At 43.4% G+C, this 14,378-nt stretch overlaps 1 protein-coding gene and 2 pseudogenes across 1 annotated transcript; 2 read left to right on the top strand and 1 right to left on the bottom strand.

Annotated features, from left to right (window-relative positions):
• Positions 1 to 503: 503 nt before the first annotated feature.
• Positions 504 to 1,735, top strand: LOC101609892 (annotated as a pseudogene).
• A 2,548-nt stretch (positions 1,736 to 4,283) lies between these two features.
• LOC123454360 (E3 ubiquitin-protein ligase Mdm2-like) lies at positions 4,284 to 6,009 on the top strand. The gene is given in 2 exon segments (XM_045133187.1): positions 4,284 to 4,362; positions 4,474 to 6,009. Coding segments are annotated over 2 exon segments (1,317 nt in total). The 5' UTR covers positions 4,284 to 4,353; the 3' UTR covers positions 5,782 to 6,009.
• A 7,188-nt stretch (positions 6,010 to 13,197) lies between these two features.
• On the bottom strand, positions 13,198 to 13,587 carry LOC101609690 (annotated as a pseudogene).
• Positions 13,588 to 14,378: the final 791 nt, after the last annotated feature.

Genomic DNA, 14,378 nt, shown 5'->3' with positions numbered 1-14,378 from the left:
ACTTTGGAGGCAGAGGTAGGAGGATCACCATGAGTTCAAGGTCACCCTGAGACTATATAGTGAATTCAGGTCAGTCTGAGGTAGAATAAGATCCTACTTCGAAAAACCAAAACCAACCAAAGAGATAACCCAAAAAGGCACCCTAGTGGTGAGAAGAAGAAACAGAGTATTGTTCAGCACTGTAACATCTCTCTCTCCCCTTCCAAGGCTCAGGGTCCACTGTGAAAGAGGTGATGGAAATAATTTAAGAGCTAAAAGAAGGGTAGGATTGCTTATAATGCAATTGTCCAGACAGAAATTTGCTTTGCTATTCATGACCTCACAGTTTCTAGCTACCTTCACAAGACCCTCATAATAGGAGGGGAAGATGGTGACATCAAAATAAAAGAAAAACTGGGCTGGAGAGATGGCATTGTGGTTAAGGCCTTTGCCTACAAAGTCAAAGGATCCCAGTTTGATTCTCCAGGACCCACGAAAGCCAGATGCATAAGGCTTGACCACTTGATGTCTAGCTCCCCATAACTCTGCTTGACATGGACACTGGTGTGGTTGAAGGTGGATTACATCTCACTCTCACCTTCTGGCTACTTATGCTTGGGAAGGAAGTTGGGCAGTATCAATGGAAAGAACAGAGAATCATTTAAGAAGATGTATGGGTGGGACATGGTGGTGTATGCCTTTAATCCCAGCCCTCAGGAGGCAGAGATAGGAGGATGGCCATGAGTTCGAGGCCACCCTGAGACTACATAGTGAATTCCAGTCAGCCTGGGCTACAGTGAAACTCTACCTTGAAAAAAACCCAAAAACCTAAAAACAAAAAACAGATGATGTGTGAGGAGAGTGGTGCACACATCCATATCTCAGAAGGGAATTGCCCTTAGGGAATTACTACTTTGACTGGACCCACTAATGCCACCTTTAAAGCCTTTGCTATGATTATTTAAAAACTGGAAGAGGACATAAGCAGCTCTGTGACCAATAGCACAGCTTCCAATAGACCCCCAGTCATCCTTAAGCTGGTGGTACCTGCTAGTCAGTGTGGGTCTCTCATTGGAAAAGGTGGTTTCAAGATCAAGGAAATAGAGTAGTGGAGCTCAGGTTCAGGTGGCAGGGAAATATGCTCCTTAGTGCAACTGAGCAGGCCACCACTGTTGCTGATATTCCATAATCCATCACTAGGTGTGTCAAAGGGCATGGCCACTGTGTATCAGCCCAAGCCCTCAGGTTGTCCAGTCATCTTTCCAGGTAGTCAGATCTATGCCATTCAAGGACTGCATGCCATTCCATAGCCAGATTTGACCAAGCTGCACCAGTCAGCAATGCAACAGTCTCATTTCCCTATGATTCAGTATCATTGAATCAAGCTCTCCAGGGGTGAAAGGATATTGGATAGGTTTGGATGTGTCTGCTCAGACTACTCATCAACTCAGTAATCCCAAAAGATTTGATTGGCTGCATAATCAGGCATCAGGGCACCAAAATCAATGAGATCTGTCAGATATCTAGGGTTCAGATCAAAACTGAAAATCCAGTGGAAAGGTCTACTGATAGGCAGGTTGCCATCACTGGATCTGTTGCCAACATTAGCCTGGTTCAATATCTAATCAATGTCAAGCTTTAATCAGAGACTGGCGGCATGGAGAACAGTGCATATTTTTCTATACTCCCTTTCTGCTGTTCACCACCACCATCATGGGATCCATCTGTGTACTTTCTGAGCAGTCAGCAATTTTAGGTTTTAAATAGTAAACTTCCAGTTTCTACATTATCCACCTGTGATCATTTAAAAATATCTTATGTATTTATTTGAGAGAGAGAGAGAGAGGGAGGGAGGGGGGAGAGAACGGGCACTCTAGGGCCTATAGCCATTGCAAATGAACTCCAGATACATGTGCTATCTTGTGCATCTGGTTTTATGTGGGTACTGGGGAATTGAACTTGGGTCCTTTGGCTTTGCAGGCAAGTGCCTAAACTACTAAACAATCTCTCCAGCCCTAATTAAAGCATTTTCATTTCTTTCTTTGTTCAGTTGATATGTTGAGATACATGTTTAGTTTTATAAGCTTCTATCTCTACTCCCCCTTATGCAAGAGTGGAATATTAATACATTCCAGTTTAGTCCTGCAATGTTAGGATTTTTTCAAACAAAATTAAAAGATGGAAAAAGAAATCTGAGGGCTGGAGGGAGGGCTTAGCGGTTAAGGCACTTACCTGTGAAACCAAAGGATTCCGGTTTAATTCCCTAGGACCCACATAAGCCAGATGCACCAGGAGGTGCATACATCTGGAGTTTGTTTGCAGTGGCTAAAGGCCCTGGAACACCCATTCTCTCTCTCTCTCTCTCTCTTTCTCTTTGGTTTTTCTTTTTTTAAAATATATTTTTTAAATTTTTTACTTATTCATTTGAGAGCGACAGACACAGAGAGAAAGACAGATAGAGGGAGAGAGAGAGAACGGGCTTCCAGCCTCTGCAAACGAACTCCAGACGCGTGCGCCCCCTTGTGCATCTGACTAACGTGGGACCTGGGGAACCGAGCCTCGAACCGGGGTCCTTAGGCTTCACAGGCAAGCACTTAACCGCTAAGCCATCTCTCCAGCCCTCTCTTTGGTTTTTCAAGGTAGGGTCTCACTCTAGCCCACGCTGACCTGTAATTCACTATGTAGTCTCAGGGTGGCCTCGAACTCACAGCAATCCTCCTACCTCTGCCTCTGAGTGCTGGGATTAAAGGCATGTGCCACCACACCCAGCTCATGCCCATTTTCTTTCTTGCTGTCTCTCTTTGCCTCTTTCTCTCCATCAAATAAATAAATAAAAAATATTTAAAAAGCATTTCAAAAAAAGACATCTGAATGATTACTTTATAATATATAATATGGGAATATATTTATTTTATTAGAGTTTTAGAATTTAAAAAATATTTTATTCATTTGAGAGAAAGAGGTAAACAGAGAGAAAGAGAGAGAAAGAGAGAGAAAGAGAGAACATGGGTGTGCCAGGGCCTCTTGCTACTGCAAACAAATTCCAGATGCATGTGCCACCTTGTGCATCTGGCTTTACATTGTTACTGAGGAATTGAACTCAGGCCACTGGGCTTTGGAAACAAGTGTCTTTTTAACTGCTGAGCCATCTCTTCAGCTTTTTTGAAAAGAAATTATTTTATTTAAGAATTTTTAGGGCTGGAGAGATGGCTTAGCGGTTGAGCTCTTGCCTGTGAAGCTTAAGGACCCCGGTTCAAGGCTCGATTCCCCAGGACCCATGTTAGCCATCTGCACAAGGGGGCACATGCGTCTGGAGTTCATTGCAGTGGCTGGAGGCCCTGGCGCACCCATTCTCTCTCCCTCCCTCCCTCTCTCTCTCTCACTGCCTTTCTCTCTGTGTCTGCTGCTCTCAAATAAATAAATAAATAAACAAAAATTTTTTAAAAAGAATTTTTATATTAAGTGTCAACTTACTGGAGCTAAGTTAGCTGTAAATGAACCTAAAACACTAATAAAGTGTAGAAATGCTCCGAATGTATTTTAAAAAAAAGCTATGTATTTATTTCTAAATATTTTATTTGAGACAGAGAAAAAGCAGAGAGAGAGAGAGAGAGAGAGAGAGAGAGAGAGAGAGAGAGAGAGAGAGAGACTGAGGGCATGCCAGGGCTTACTGCCACCACAAACAAACTCCAGAAGCACATACTACTTTGTGCATATGGCTTTACATGGGTACTGGGGAAATCAAACCTGGGCCATCAGGCTTTGCAAGCAAAAACCTTTACTGAATAAGCCATCTCTCCAGTCCCATTTACCTTTTTTATTGCATCACCATGCCCAGTTTATGCAGAGCTAAGGATGGAATCCAAGGCTTGGTGCACGGAAGACAGGCATTGTATCATCTGAGCTACATCCTGTGCCCCCAGCTAATTCATCCTATGCTCTTAGAATAGTTACTACTGCGGATGGGCCGCCACTTCCGGTACGCTCCCGGCGGACGACAGGGGCGCGCCCCGCCATCCTGAGCTTTGTTGGGGGCCTGCACGGGTCTTGGGGGGGGACACCGGCTCGAAAGCGGGCCTGGGGTAACGCCGCCTTCCTCGCGGGACTCCGAGCGCTCTGGGCCCCCAGGCAGCATGGTGGCCGCGGCCCAGGGCGTCGTGCCTCCGCGCGTCCGGTGAGGGGGAGCGGGGCGCCGAGGGGCAGCTGTGCTCGCCGGCGCTCGACAGACGGACGGACGGACGGACGCCCGCCCGCGCTCACCCACCCCCTAGAACTGCACTTTCTTTTTTTCCCCCCGCCTTGATCCAGGTTAGGCCAAAGCCATTGCTTTTGAAGTTGTTAAAGACTGTTGGTGCACAAAAAGATACTTACACTATGAAAGAGGTGTGGTCTCACTCTAGCCCAAGCTGACCTGGAATTCACTATGGAGTCTTAGGGTGGCCTTGAACTCACAGCAGTCCTCCTACCTCTGCCTCCCGAGTGCTGGGATTAAAGGTTATATTTTATCTTGGCCAGTATATTATGACTAAAAGATTATATGATGAGAAGCAGCAACATATTGTTTATTGTTCAAATGATCTTCTTGGAGATTTGTTTGGAGTGCCAAGCTTCTCTGTGAAAGAGCACAGGAAAATATACACAATGATCTACAAAAACTTGGTAGTAGTAAATCAGCAAGAGCCATCAAACTCTGGAACATCCATGAGTGAGAATGGTTGTCCTCTTGAAGGTGGGAGTGATCTAAAGGACCCTATGCAAGAACTGCAAGAAGAGACGCCTTCATCTTCAGAGTTGGCTTCTAGACCCTCTACCTCATCTAGAAGGAGAACAATTAGTGAGACAGAGGAAAACTCAGATGACTTAACTGGTGAACGACAGAGAAAGTGCCACAAATCCCTTTCCTTTGAGGAAAGCCTGGCTCTGTGTGTGATACGGGAGCTGTGTTGTGAAAGAAGCAGTGGCAGCGAGTCCACAGAGTTCCCCTCAAATCAGGAGCTTGATGATGGTGTAAGTGAAGATTCGGGTGATTGGTTGGATCAAGACTCAGTTTCTGATCAATTTAGTGTAGAATTTGAAGTTGAATCTCTTGATTCAGAAGATTATAGTCTTAGTGAAGAAGGTCAAGAACTCTCACATGAAGATGATGAGATTTATCGAGTCACAGTGTATCAGGCAGGACAGAGTGATACAGATTCATTTGAAGAGGATCCTGAAATTTCTTTAGCGGACTATTGGAAGTGTACTTCCTGTAATGAAATGAATCCTCCACTTCCACCACATTGCAACAGATGTTGGGCCCTTCGTGAGAACTGGCTTCCAGATGATAAAGGGAAAGATAGAGGGGAAATCTTTGAAAAAGCCAAACTAAAAATCTCGGCTCAGACAGAAGAGGGCTTGGATGTGCCTGATGGTAAAAAAACTGCAGTGAACGACTCCAGAGAGACATGGATTGAGGAAAATGATGATCAAGTCATGCAAGCCTTCCAGTCTCAAGAAAGTGAAGAGCATTCTCAGCCATCGACTTCTAGCAGCATGATTTGTAGCAGCCAAGAAGACTTTAAAGAGGTGGAGAAAGAAGAAACACAAGACAAGGAAGAAAGTATGGAGTCTAGTTTCCCCCTTAATGCCATTGAGCCTTGTGTGATTTGCCAAGGTTGACCTAAAAACGGTTGCATTGTTCATGGCAAGACAGGACATCTTATGTCGTGCTTCACATGCGCAAAGAAGCTCAAGAAAAGGAACAAGCCCTGCCCAGTGTGCAGACAGCCCATTCAAATGATTGTTCTTACCTACTTCAACTAGCGACCTCTCCAGAAAACAGTCTGTATCTCTTAACTACATAACCCGAAAAGTTTAGACCACATGGACTTTACTTATATTTACATACCACAGCAAGGAAAATCTTAGTCTATGTAAATTTATTTGTAGTATAATTTATCCCCCTTGGGAGTAAGAATTGTGAAAATTCCTTTTAGGAAAATTTCACTTCTGTTTCTATTTATGTTTGGGTTTTAATGTAATTTACATGGACTGGATAGCTCATCTTTTATCCTTACCCTTTATATTTTAAGTAATTTCTACTTACATGAGAGGTATCTTCTTTTTTTTAAATGTAAGTAGAACATGTAACTTATTAAGTACCTTTCATGTAAGGAATAGAAGGACTTGTGAAGGTTTGAACGTTTAAATTTTAGACACTCAAAAAAAAAAAAAGAATAGTTACTACTGATATTATTTTAGTTTTCAATCTGAGCTAAACTAAGTAATAAACTCACTTTTGCCCTCTAGCACCAGTCTACTTTGATGCCCAATTTAACAAGAGTATATTTTAACAAAATGCTCTAATAGTCATACCCTAAGCCTGCTCAGAAGAAAAACCCTGTTGATTAATCTCTTACATCAGCCATAGATACAACAATCCTCAAAAGAAATTAAAAAAAGTCAAGTGTCCCATAGTTTCATTTGGATCAATGACAGATGTTTGTTCTTCTATTACAACTTCATGGACAGTATGGACCAAAGACAGTAAAATAGGATGGACAGGTAACCAAAGTCCTGATAATAGATCTGAGTGCCATACTCCTAGAGTTTCCAATATCTACTCATAGTTCCCCAAAGAGGATATTTACTTAGATTCACAAAACTGGATTGCTGATGTTTTTCATTTATTCTAGTAATTGAATGGTTAATAGAGTTCTCTGAAAACTAGAGGGAACTAAAGAGTTTATAACTGTCCCTAAGACCAACAAACAATAAAAAACTTCAGAAGCATGGCCTTGACAGGCCTGTCTACTCCCGGATGATACTTCCCTGAGAGCTCCAGAAAACCTTGAGGGAACAGAAACTGTCTGGTGGGTTATCCTTCTTAGACAATTTGGCTAAAAAAGCTTATTCTGATCGAGGACACAAATAACTACACTTCCTTATCTACTTCCCTTGGGCCTGCAGCTGGCACAGACTGTTTTTCTTAAGACTCCCCTTATAAGCTTGCACCCCAGCCTGGCCCAGTGCTTCAGCCTTCATCCTGTGGGAAAGCTGAAGCCCCTTGCTGTTTCTCTCAACAAACAATCTTGTCTGTAGAGATCAAGTCTGGTGTTTTCTTTTGCTTTTCTCTTACACTTTCCTTACATTGGTGCCGGGGTCTCAGATACCCCTCCAGGGCTTTCAGGCTGCACCCCCCCCCAGCTTCCTCTCCCCTTTTCTCTACCTCGCTGCCAATGTTTCACTCTCAGGAATAGAAGAACTCACTGTGCTCACTACTCTGAACTAAACAGCCACCTGTGACCTGAAACCTTCAGTCTTTACAGCTTGATCCCTGGAGAGTTCTTCCTTTTCTTCTTCTTTCACCCTCTCCCACTGGACTTTTGAACTCCAGACTAAAGGCCTCTCACCATGTGATCTACTGCATCCACATCCTCATCAAATTACAACTTCAAGACAAGATCTTTGTTCTCAGTCTGTGGCAGAGGCAACCCACCTCAGACCTTAGAAACTCCAGAAGTTTCTCACTTTATGGTCTGTGGAAGATTGGAGCCTCCATGAGCCTCCCACCTCTCATTCCACTGGACATCCCGAACCTTATAAGTGTGAGGATGCTCCTCCTAAACTTTGGGTTTTGTTTGCCCTCCCTAAGCCTGGGAGATGTCCCTGGTGGCAGGATTGGCCATCTAGTCCTTGTCCTGCAAAATGGGCTCTAAATTATCTGTTTCAAAAGACACTTCATTGGCATGTCTCAAGGCTAATTTAAAGGGGTTTGGACTACCTGAGCTCCTGCCTGCCAAATTACTCCAACTCTCTATTCAAATTTGGCTGCAATATTCCTTAGATAATGGCTACCGCTGGCCTGAATTTGGTACTTTTGACTTTAATATTCTTATTGATCTTGATAACTTCCTCAGAAAACATGGTAAGTGGTCCGAGGTTCCTTTCCTTCAGGGCTTTTTTGTCCTTCATTCCTGTCCTCCCCTTTGTACTTCTTGTTCTACTTATCAAATTCTCCTGTCACCAAAAGTCATCTAAAATCCTGTCCCTTCTAAAACTCTGCCTCTCACACAGAGTTCTGTCATCTGGCTATGACTTGCCAGGGTCTCTCCCCCTCAAACAAAATTCAAGCCATCTCACTAAATCAAATGCAAACTCTACCCTCTTAAAGAAATTCCTGTCTTTACTGGCCCTATTTAACTTATTCTACATATTGGTATCTAAGTTTTCTCTTCTTGCTAAAAGTTTAAACCAATAGATAGCTTCTAGAGTTTTTCCTTGCTTTGGCATGGTACCTATGCCGCCATCTTAACCAGAAGTCTTCCTCATTCTTCTATTTATGTTTTTCAAGGTAGGGTCTCACGCTAGCTCAGGCTGACCTGGAATTCACTATGTAGTCTCAGGTGGTCTTGAACTCACAGCGATCCTCCTACCTCTGCATCCCAAGTGCTGGGATTAAAGGTGCCCACCACCACGCCTGACCCTAAACCAAATCTTTATATTTCCACAAATTCCAATTAACCTCCCATCCAAGTTAACAACTCTTTCTTACTTACTCATCTATATTATTATTATTTTTATACCTTAAATATAACGTTCCAGTCACTTCTAAATGTCATGTCACATGCAAAAACCTCATACATGGATAATAACCAGATTGTAATGGCTAATAGATTTGACATGATCTAGGTATTTCTTTCCTAATGGCTCTAATACCTATCACTCTCCTGAAGAGTTGCCTCCTTGCCTATTCATAATATTGATGTGGGATAATAGCCTACTATGTACACAAATTACAAAATGAAGTTTGGAAAATGGAAAACTAAAAGCTAAAACTCCCCAAAGCCACATCTGTATGACTAAGACTTCAATGATGGACTACAATGATTGTGGAGAGATAAATGTTACCAATCCAGAGCCAGTAATATTTTGGGCTATATTAACATTTTTTGTTTATTTATTTATTTATTTGAGAGAGACAGACAGAGAGAGAAGAGGGACAGAGAGAGAGAGATTGAGAGGGAGAGAGAGGGAGAGAGAATGGGCATGCCGGGGCCTCCATCCACTGCAAATGAACTCCAGACACATGCGCCCCCTTGTGCATCTGGCTAACATGGGTCCTGGAGAATCAAGCCTCACACGGGGCTTCACAGGCAAGTGCTTAACCGCTAAGCCATCTCTTCAGCCCTGTATTAGCCTTTTTAATGGCCAATAATACTTTTCTACATATGACCTGGGATTTCTCTGTGACCAACTAAGATATTTATTGCTATAAATTAAAAAAAATCTCATAGCTCTACTCCCTTCAAGTTAAGTCTATGACATGTAGTTTATTCCCCCGATTATGATAATGTTCACCCTCTCTTTTGGTCCTTATATACTCAGATACCTCACTGAATTCTGCCTGGACAGAATACATGCCTTTACTTCATGACTTCACTTCACTAAATTCCTCGTGGCCACTGAATATCTACTGGACTGTGTGGGACACCTTGAGAGATCTACTGCCCCCTCCCCCTGCTTGAAGTAGTAGGAAGATGAATCACTGCCCCATTCCTGCCCACACAGTCCTCCCATAAATGCCCCTTACATCCCCAATTCTCCCCAGTCTTTTGAATCTTTCCAGAGTCTGGATTGAAGGGTTAATAGACTTCTTTGAAAACTAGAGGGAACTAAAGAGTTAATAACTATTTCTAAGACCAACAAGCAATGAAACTTCAGAAGCATGGCCTTGATAGGCTCGTCTATTCCTGAATGATAAACTAAACTTCTCTTAGCTCAGAAAACATTGAGGGAACAGAAACCATCTGGTGGGTTATCCTTGCTAGACAATTTGGCTAAAAAAGCTTATTTATTTATTTATTTTTTCAAGGTAGGGTTTGGCTCTGGCTCAGGCTGACATGGAATTAACTATGTAGTCTCAGGGTGGCCTCAAACTCACTGTGATCCTCCTACCTCTGCCTCCCAAGCGCTGGGATTAAAGGCGTGTGCCACCATGCCCGGCTTAAAAAAAGCTTATTCTGAGAAAGGACACAAATAACTACAGTTCCTTATCTACTTCCCTTAGACTCCAGCTGGTGCAGTCTGTCTTTTTAAAGATTTTTTAAGATTCCCCATTATAAGCTTGCACCCCAGTGCTCCAGCCTTCATCCTGTGGGAAAGTTGAAGCCCCTTGCTGTTTCTCTCAATAAACAGTCTGTCTGTAGAGATCAAGCCCAGTGTTTCCTTTTGCTTTTCTCTTACACTTTCCTTACAGTAATTATTTTATTTCTGTTGGGAGTGGTGTTACACACCTTCATCCCAGCACTGGGGAGGCTGATGTAGGAAGATTACTATGAATTCCAGGTCAGCCTAGGCTAGAGTGAGACCCTGATTCAAACAAACAAAAAATAAAACTGTTTTGATCCATTGTAAGTGATACCTACTCTGATGAGGTTTTTTTAAAGCAAACAATGCAGCCAGACATGGTGGTACATGTCTGCAATCCAGCTGATTGGGAGGCTGAGACATAGAACACATGGCCAGCAACGTGAGACCCTGAGTTCAATTCTGAGTACTGAAAGAAAGTAAATAAATAAATTCTATTGTTTCCCTTTTCTGCTGTGCAACTCGCGTCAGTGCCAACAGCCAACAGAGAGAGGCCAGGCAATGGTTCAGAGCTACAGTTTACTCTGATATGGGATACTATGACAGGCTGGGTGGGTTGGGGGTGTGGAATTTGGTGTGAGTTAAAGGTCACCCTGAGACTACATAGTAAATTCTAGGTCAGCCTGGGCTAGATCAAGACCCTACCTCCAAAAAACCAACCAACCAACCAAACAAACAAACAAAAACACCCACCTGAGCTGCAGAGATGGCTTAGCTGTTAAAGGACCCAGGATTGATTCCTTAGAACCCAGATGCACAGGTGGCATATGCATCTAGTTTGTTTGCAGTGGCTGGAGACGCTGGCATGCCCAATCTCTTCCTACCTCTCTCTTTCAAATAAAAAAATAAAGAACAATAAAAATATTTTTAAAATATTTAACTCTAGAAGGGGATTCTCTAAGCTGTTTCTCATCTAACCCCTCTGTTGCTTCCTCTGTTCTTTTTCAAAATTAATTTAAATTAATTTTTTTTGTTGTTTTTTCGAGATAGAGTCTTGCTCTAGCCCAGGCTGACTAGAATCCTCTATGTAGTCTCAGGCTGGTCTCAAACTCATAGTAATCCTTCTACCTCTCCCTCCCAAGTGCTGGGATTAAAGGCATGTGCCACCACACCCAGCTTTTTTTTTTTCTAGAGAGAAGGAGGCGAGAGAGAGAGAAAATTGGCGTGCCAGAGCCTCAGCCCCTACAATCAAACTCCAGGCATTTGCGCCACCTAGTGGGCATGTGCGACCTTGCACTTGCCTCACCTTTGTGCACCTGGCTTATGTAGGATCTGGAGAGTCAAACTTGGCTTCACAGGTAAACACCTTAACCACTAAGCCATCTTTCCAACCCTCTACTCTTTCTTTTAAAAATTAGCCCCCATCATGCTTCGTCTCAGATTGCTCTCCCTCTCTTCCTTTCTCTCTCCTGGGGTTTCTACCCCTGTGGCCTCCCAAAAAGATCCCCACTGCAGCACTCGCCTCCATGGAAACTGGCAGATCCGACTGGTGCAGGGGATGTGGTGGGTCAGGAGATGCCCATCTGAGAAGGCTGGGACTATGGCGTGACTGACAGGAGGGGAGAGCCCCTCACTGGAGGGGTGGAGGGCTTGACCACACCCCTAAGGTCATGCCCCTTCAGCTTGACTCCAGGGATTTGGGCGTGGAAGTGGCCTATGATATTCACTGTAGCTAATTAGCAGCTCTCAAGACTTCCCACCTTTCCCTCCCACAGGCTGAGAGTGGAATTCTGGGTCTGCAAGGCTGGGTGGGATGTGAGACCTACACAAGAGGGGAGGCTGGAAATTTTGGGTGACTGAAGCCGTGCAAGGAATCTACATGGTAGGGGGGTTGACCAGATGGTAGTAGCAAGGCCACTCAGATATGCCCAATCTCAAAAGAAAAGCTGGTGATAGGCTTTTAGGTTAAAATACTTAACTATACACTTAGGAATGAGAAAGTATATACATACTGGGCATTGTACACAAAGAACTCCATATTCTGTTCCACAAATACTACCATGCTCTAAGAGTAATTGTGGGCTGCTTATCTTCCCTATAAATATAAACCACTGTTTCAAAGTTCTCCAGAAACAAGATAGAAATTGATACAAAAGGGTTTCAAATAAGATTTTTTCCATTCAAAATAAAATAGTGCATATTCCATAAAAAATTACAAACTCTGCAATATGTAAGGAAGCCAGCCTCCCGTTTATCTTCACAACTATTCTTCAGTGCTGAGCACCTGTGTCCCCTGTAAGGGAGGAAAGAAGCTCTCTGCTAGCTTGCACAGGGGTGTACAGAGACAAAGCCCTTTGGCTTCCTTGCAGCTATGTCTCTTCACATACAGAATTGAGGAAGCCAAGCTTGATAACTATTAAAAATCCAATTTAAAAAGGTCTAGGAAAGCCTCGAGCTTCCATCTTGAAGCAGACAGAGTGCCAAAGGAGAGGGGGTTAAGCTGGGCCTGGTGGCTCTCATATTCTGATACTCAGAACTCATGAAAACAATAGTTCAAGGACATTATTCATCTGGTGCTGTTGAAGGGTTCCCAAATGAGGATTCTTGACAGTGACTTTTTTTGATAAAATGTAAAAGACCATGGTATGTTTGGGTAGAAAAACAAGGCACCTCTGTAATGTCACCCACAGTCAGGACTTCTTGCTTATGGAATTTGAAACCAGAAAAATGGGTGAGAAAAATGACTGGGGAGAGGCGCACTGAAGCTATTCACTAGGGATAGATCGTGAGCTCACCTATCAATCTTCCCTGACCTCCTCCCAGAAGAACACTGGCCATGATCTGGTATAAATGCAAAAGATGCCACAGCAAGTTAAGTGCAGAGTGGATGACTTTTTCCCCTCCTTGGGACAGGACAGAAAAAACAATTCAGAGAGAGCAATGGTTTCTCATCTGTCCCTCATAGAGAATACAAAGATCATATCTTCTCGAGTCTCATACACTGGCTTCATTTTCAAAATGCATCACTTTATTTTCCCAATAAGGTGGTCACACATCATAAACCTTGAGCACAGGCAGCAGACAGATCTCTTCAGCTCTCTGCAGGCAGCCTCCAGCTCCCCTGGAGCTTGAAGCCGGGGTCCTGAGGTTTCACATGTTAAAGCTTTCTCCACAGCCACACGTTCCTTTGATGTTTGGGTTGTTGAAGACAAACTCACTGGATAATTTGTCTTCAATATAGTCCATTTCTGTTCCTAAAAGTGTTAGTTGTGCTTTTTTCTCAATGAACACTCTGACTCCATCTTGAACAACTTCTTCATCAGAATCTCCTTTTGTCTTTGTATATTCCAGAGTATAGGAAAGGCCATTACAGCCCCTGGTCCGAACACCCACGTTTACACCTACATGTTCAGGCATATCTTTAAGAAGTTGTTTTATCTTGTTTACAGCTAAAGGTGTCAGGGTGAGAGCGGCCTGGGTGGGCTGCAGTTTCCTCTTGTGCACAGCTCAGACAGTGGCCCAAACCAATGAAGCTGACATCTTTGCTGTACCAGCGCCCCAGAGCCTAGGGCCTGAGCTCCGAGCCCTCAACTACTCTCCATGGACACAGCGGGCGCACTGACTGATTTTTAATTTCTTAAATTAAAAAAAATGTGTGGTGTATGCATGTGTATGTTCCCTACTGGCACCCTAAACACATACAGTGGGGGTCGCTTGCCTGTGGAGTTTGGAGTGGATCTTGGGTTAACTACTCCATCATTCTTCTGCCTGGTTGTTAGTGTAAGGAAAGTGTAAGAGACAAGCAAAAGAGGACACCAGACTTGATCTCTACAGACAGACTGTTAATTGAGAGAAACAGTTAGGGGCAGCAACCTTCCAACAGGATGAAGGCTGAAGCACTGAGCCAGGCTGGGGTTCAAACTTAAAAGGAAGATCCTAAGAAATAGACTGTACCAGGTACAGGTGATGAGAGAATTGTAGCTATTTGTGTCCTTATTCAGAATAGGCTTCTTCAGCCAGGAATGTCTAAGGGAGGACACTCATGGTTCCTAGTCCTTCAAGGCCATCTAGGCTAAGGGGAATACATCAATCAGGGAAGGTGTCAAATTTAATGAGGCTGAATACTTCTGTGCCTTCTTTATTGTTTGCAAGCTTTAAGGATAGTTATTAACTCTTTAGTTTCCCTTAGTTTTCAGGGAAGGCTATTAACTGTTCACTACTCCATTAAGGGGTAGTGTGGTACCTCCTGCTGAAGCCTAGCTAATGGTAGAAAACACAGGGGAGAACTTGACACTTGGCAGTTAATTTAGGATTTCATTAGCATAGAGTTG

The sequence above is a fragment of the Jaculus jaculus genome, chromosome 1 (genome assembly GCF_020740685.1).
Source record: "Jaculus jaculus isolate mJacJac1 chromosome 1, mJacJac1.mat.Y.cur, whole genome shotgun sequence".
Classification (NCBI taxonomy): Eukaryota; Metazoa; Chordata; class Mammalia; order Rodentia; family Dipodidae; genus Jaculus; species Jaculus jaculus.
This window is presented reverse-complemented; position numbering and strand designations above follow the sequence as displayed.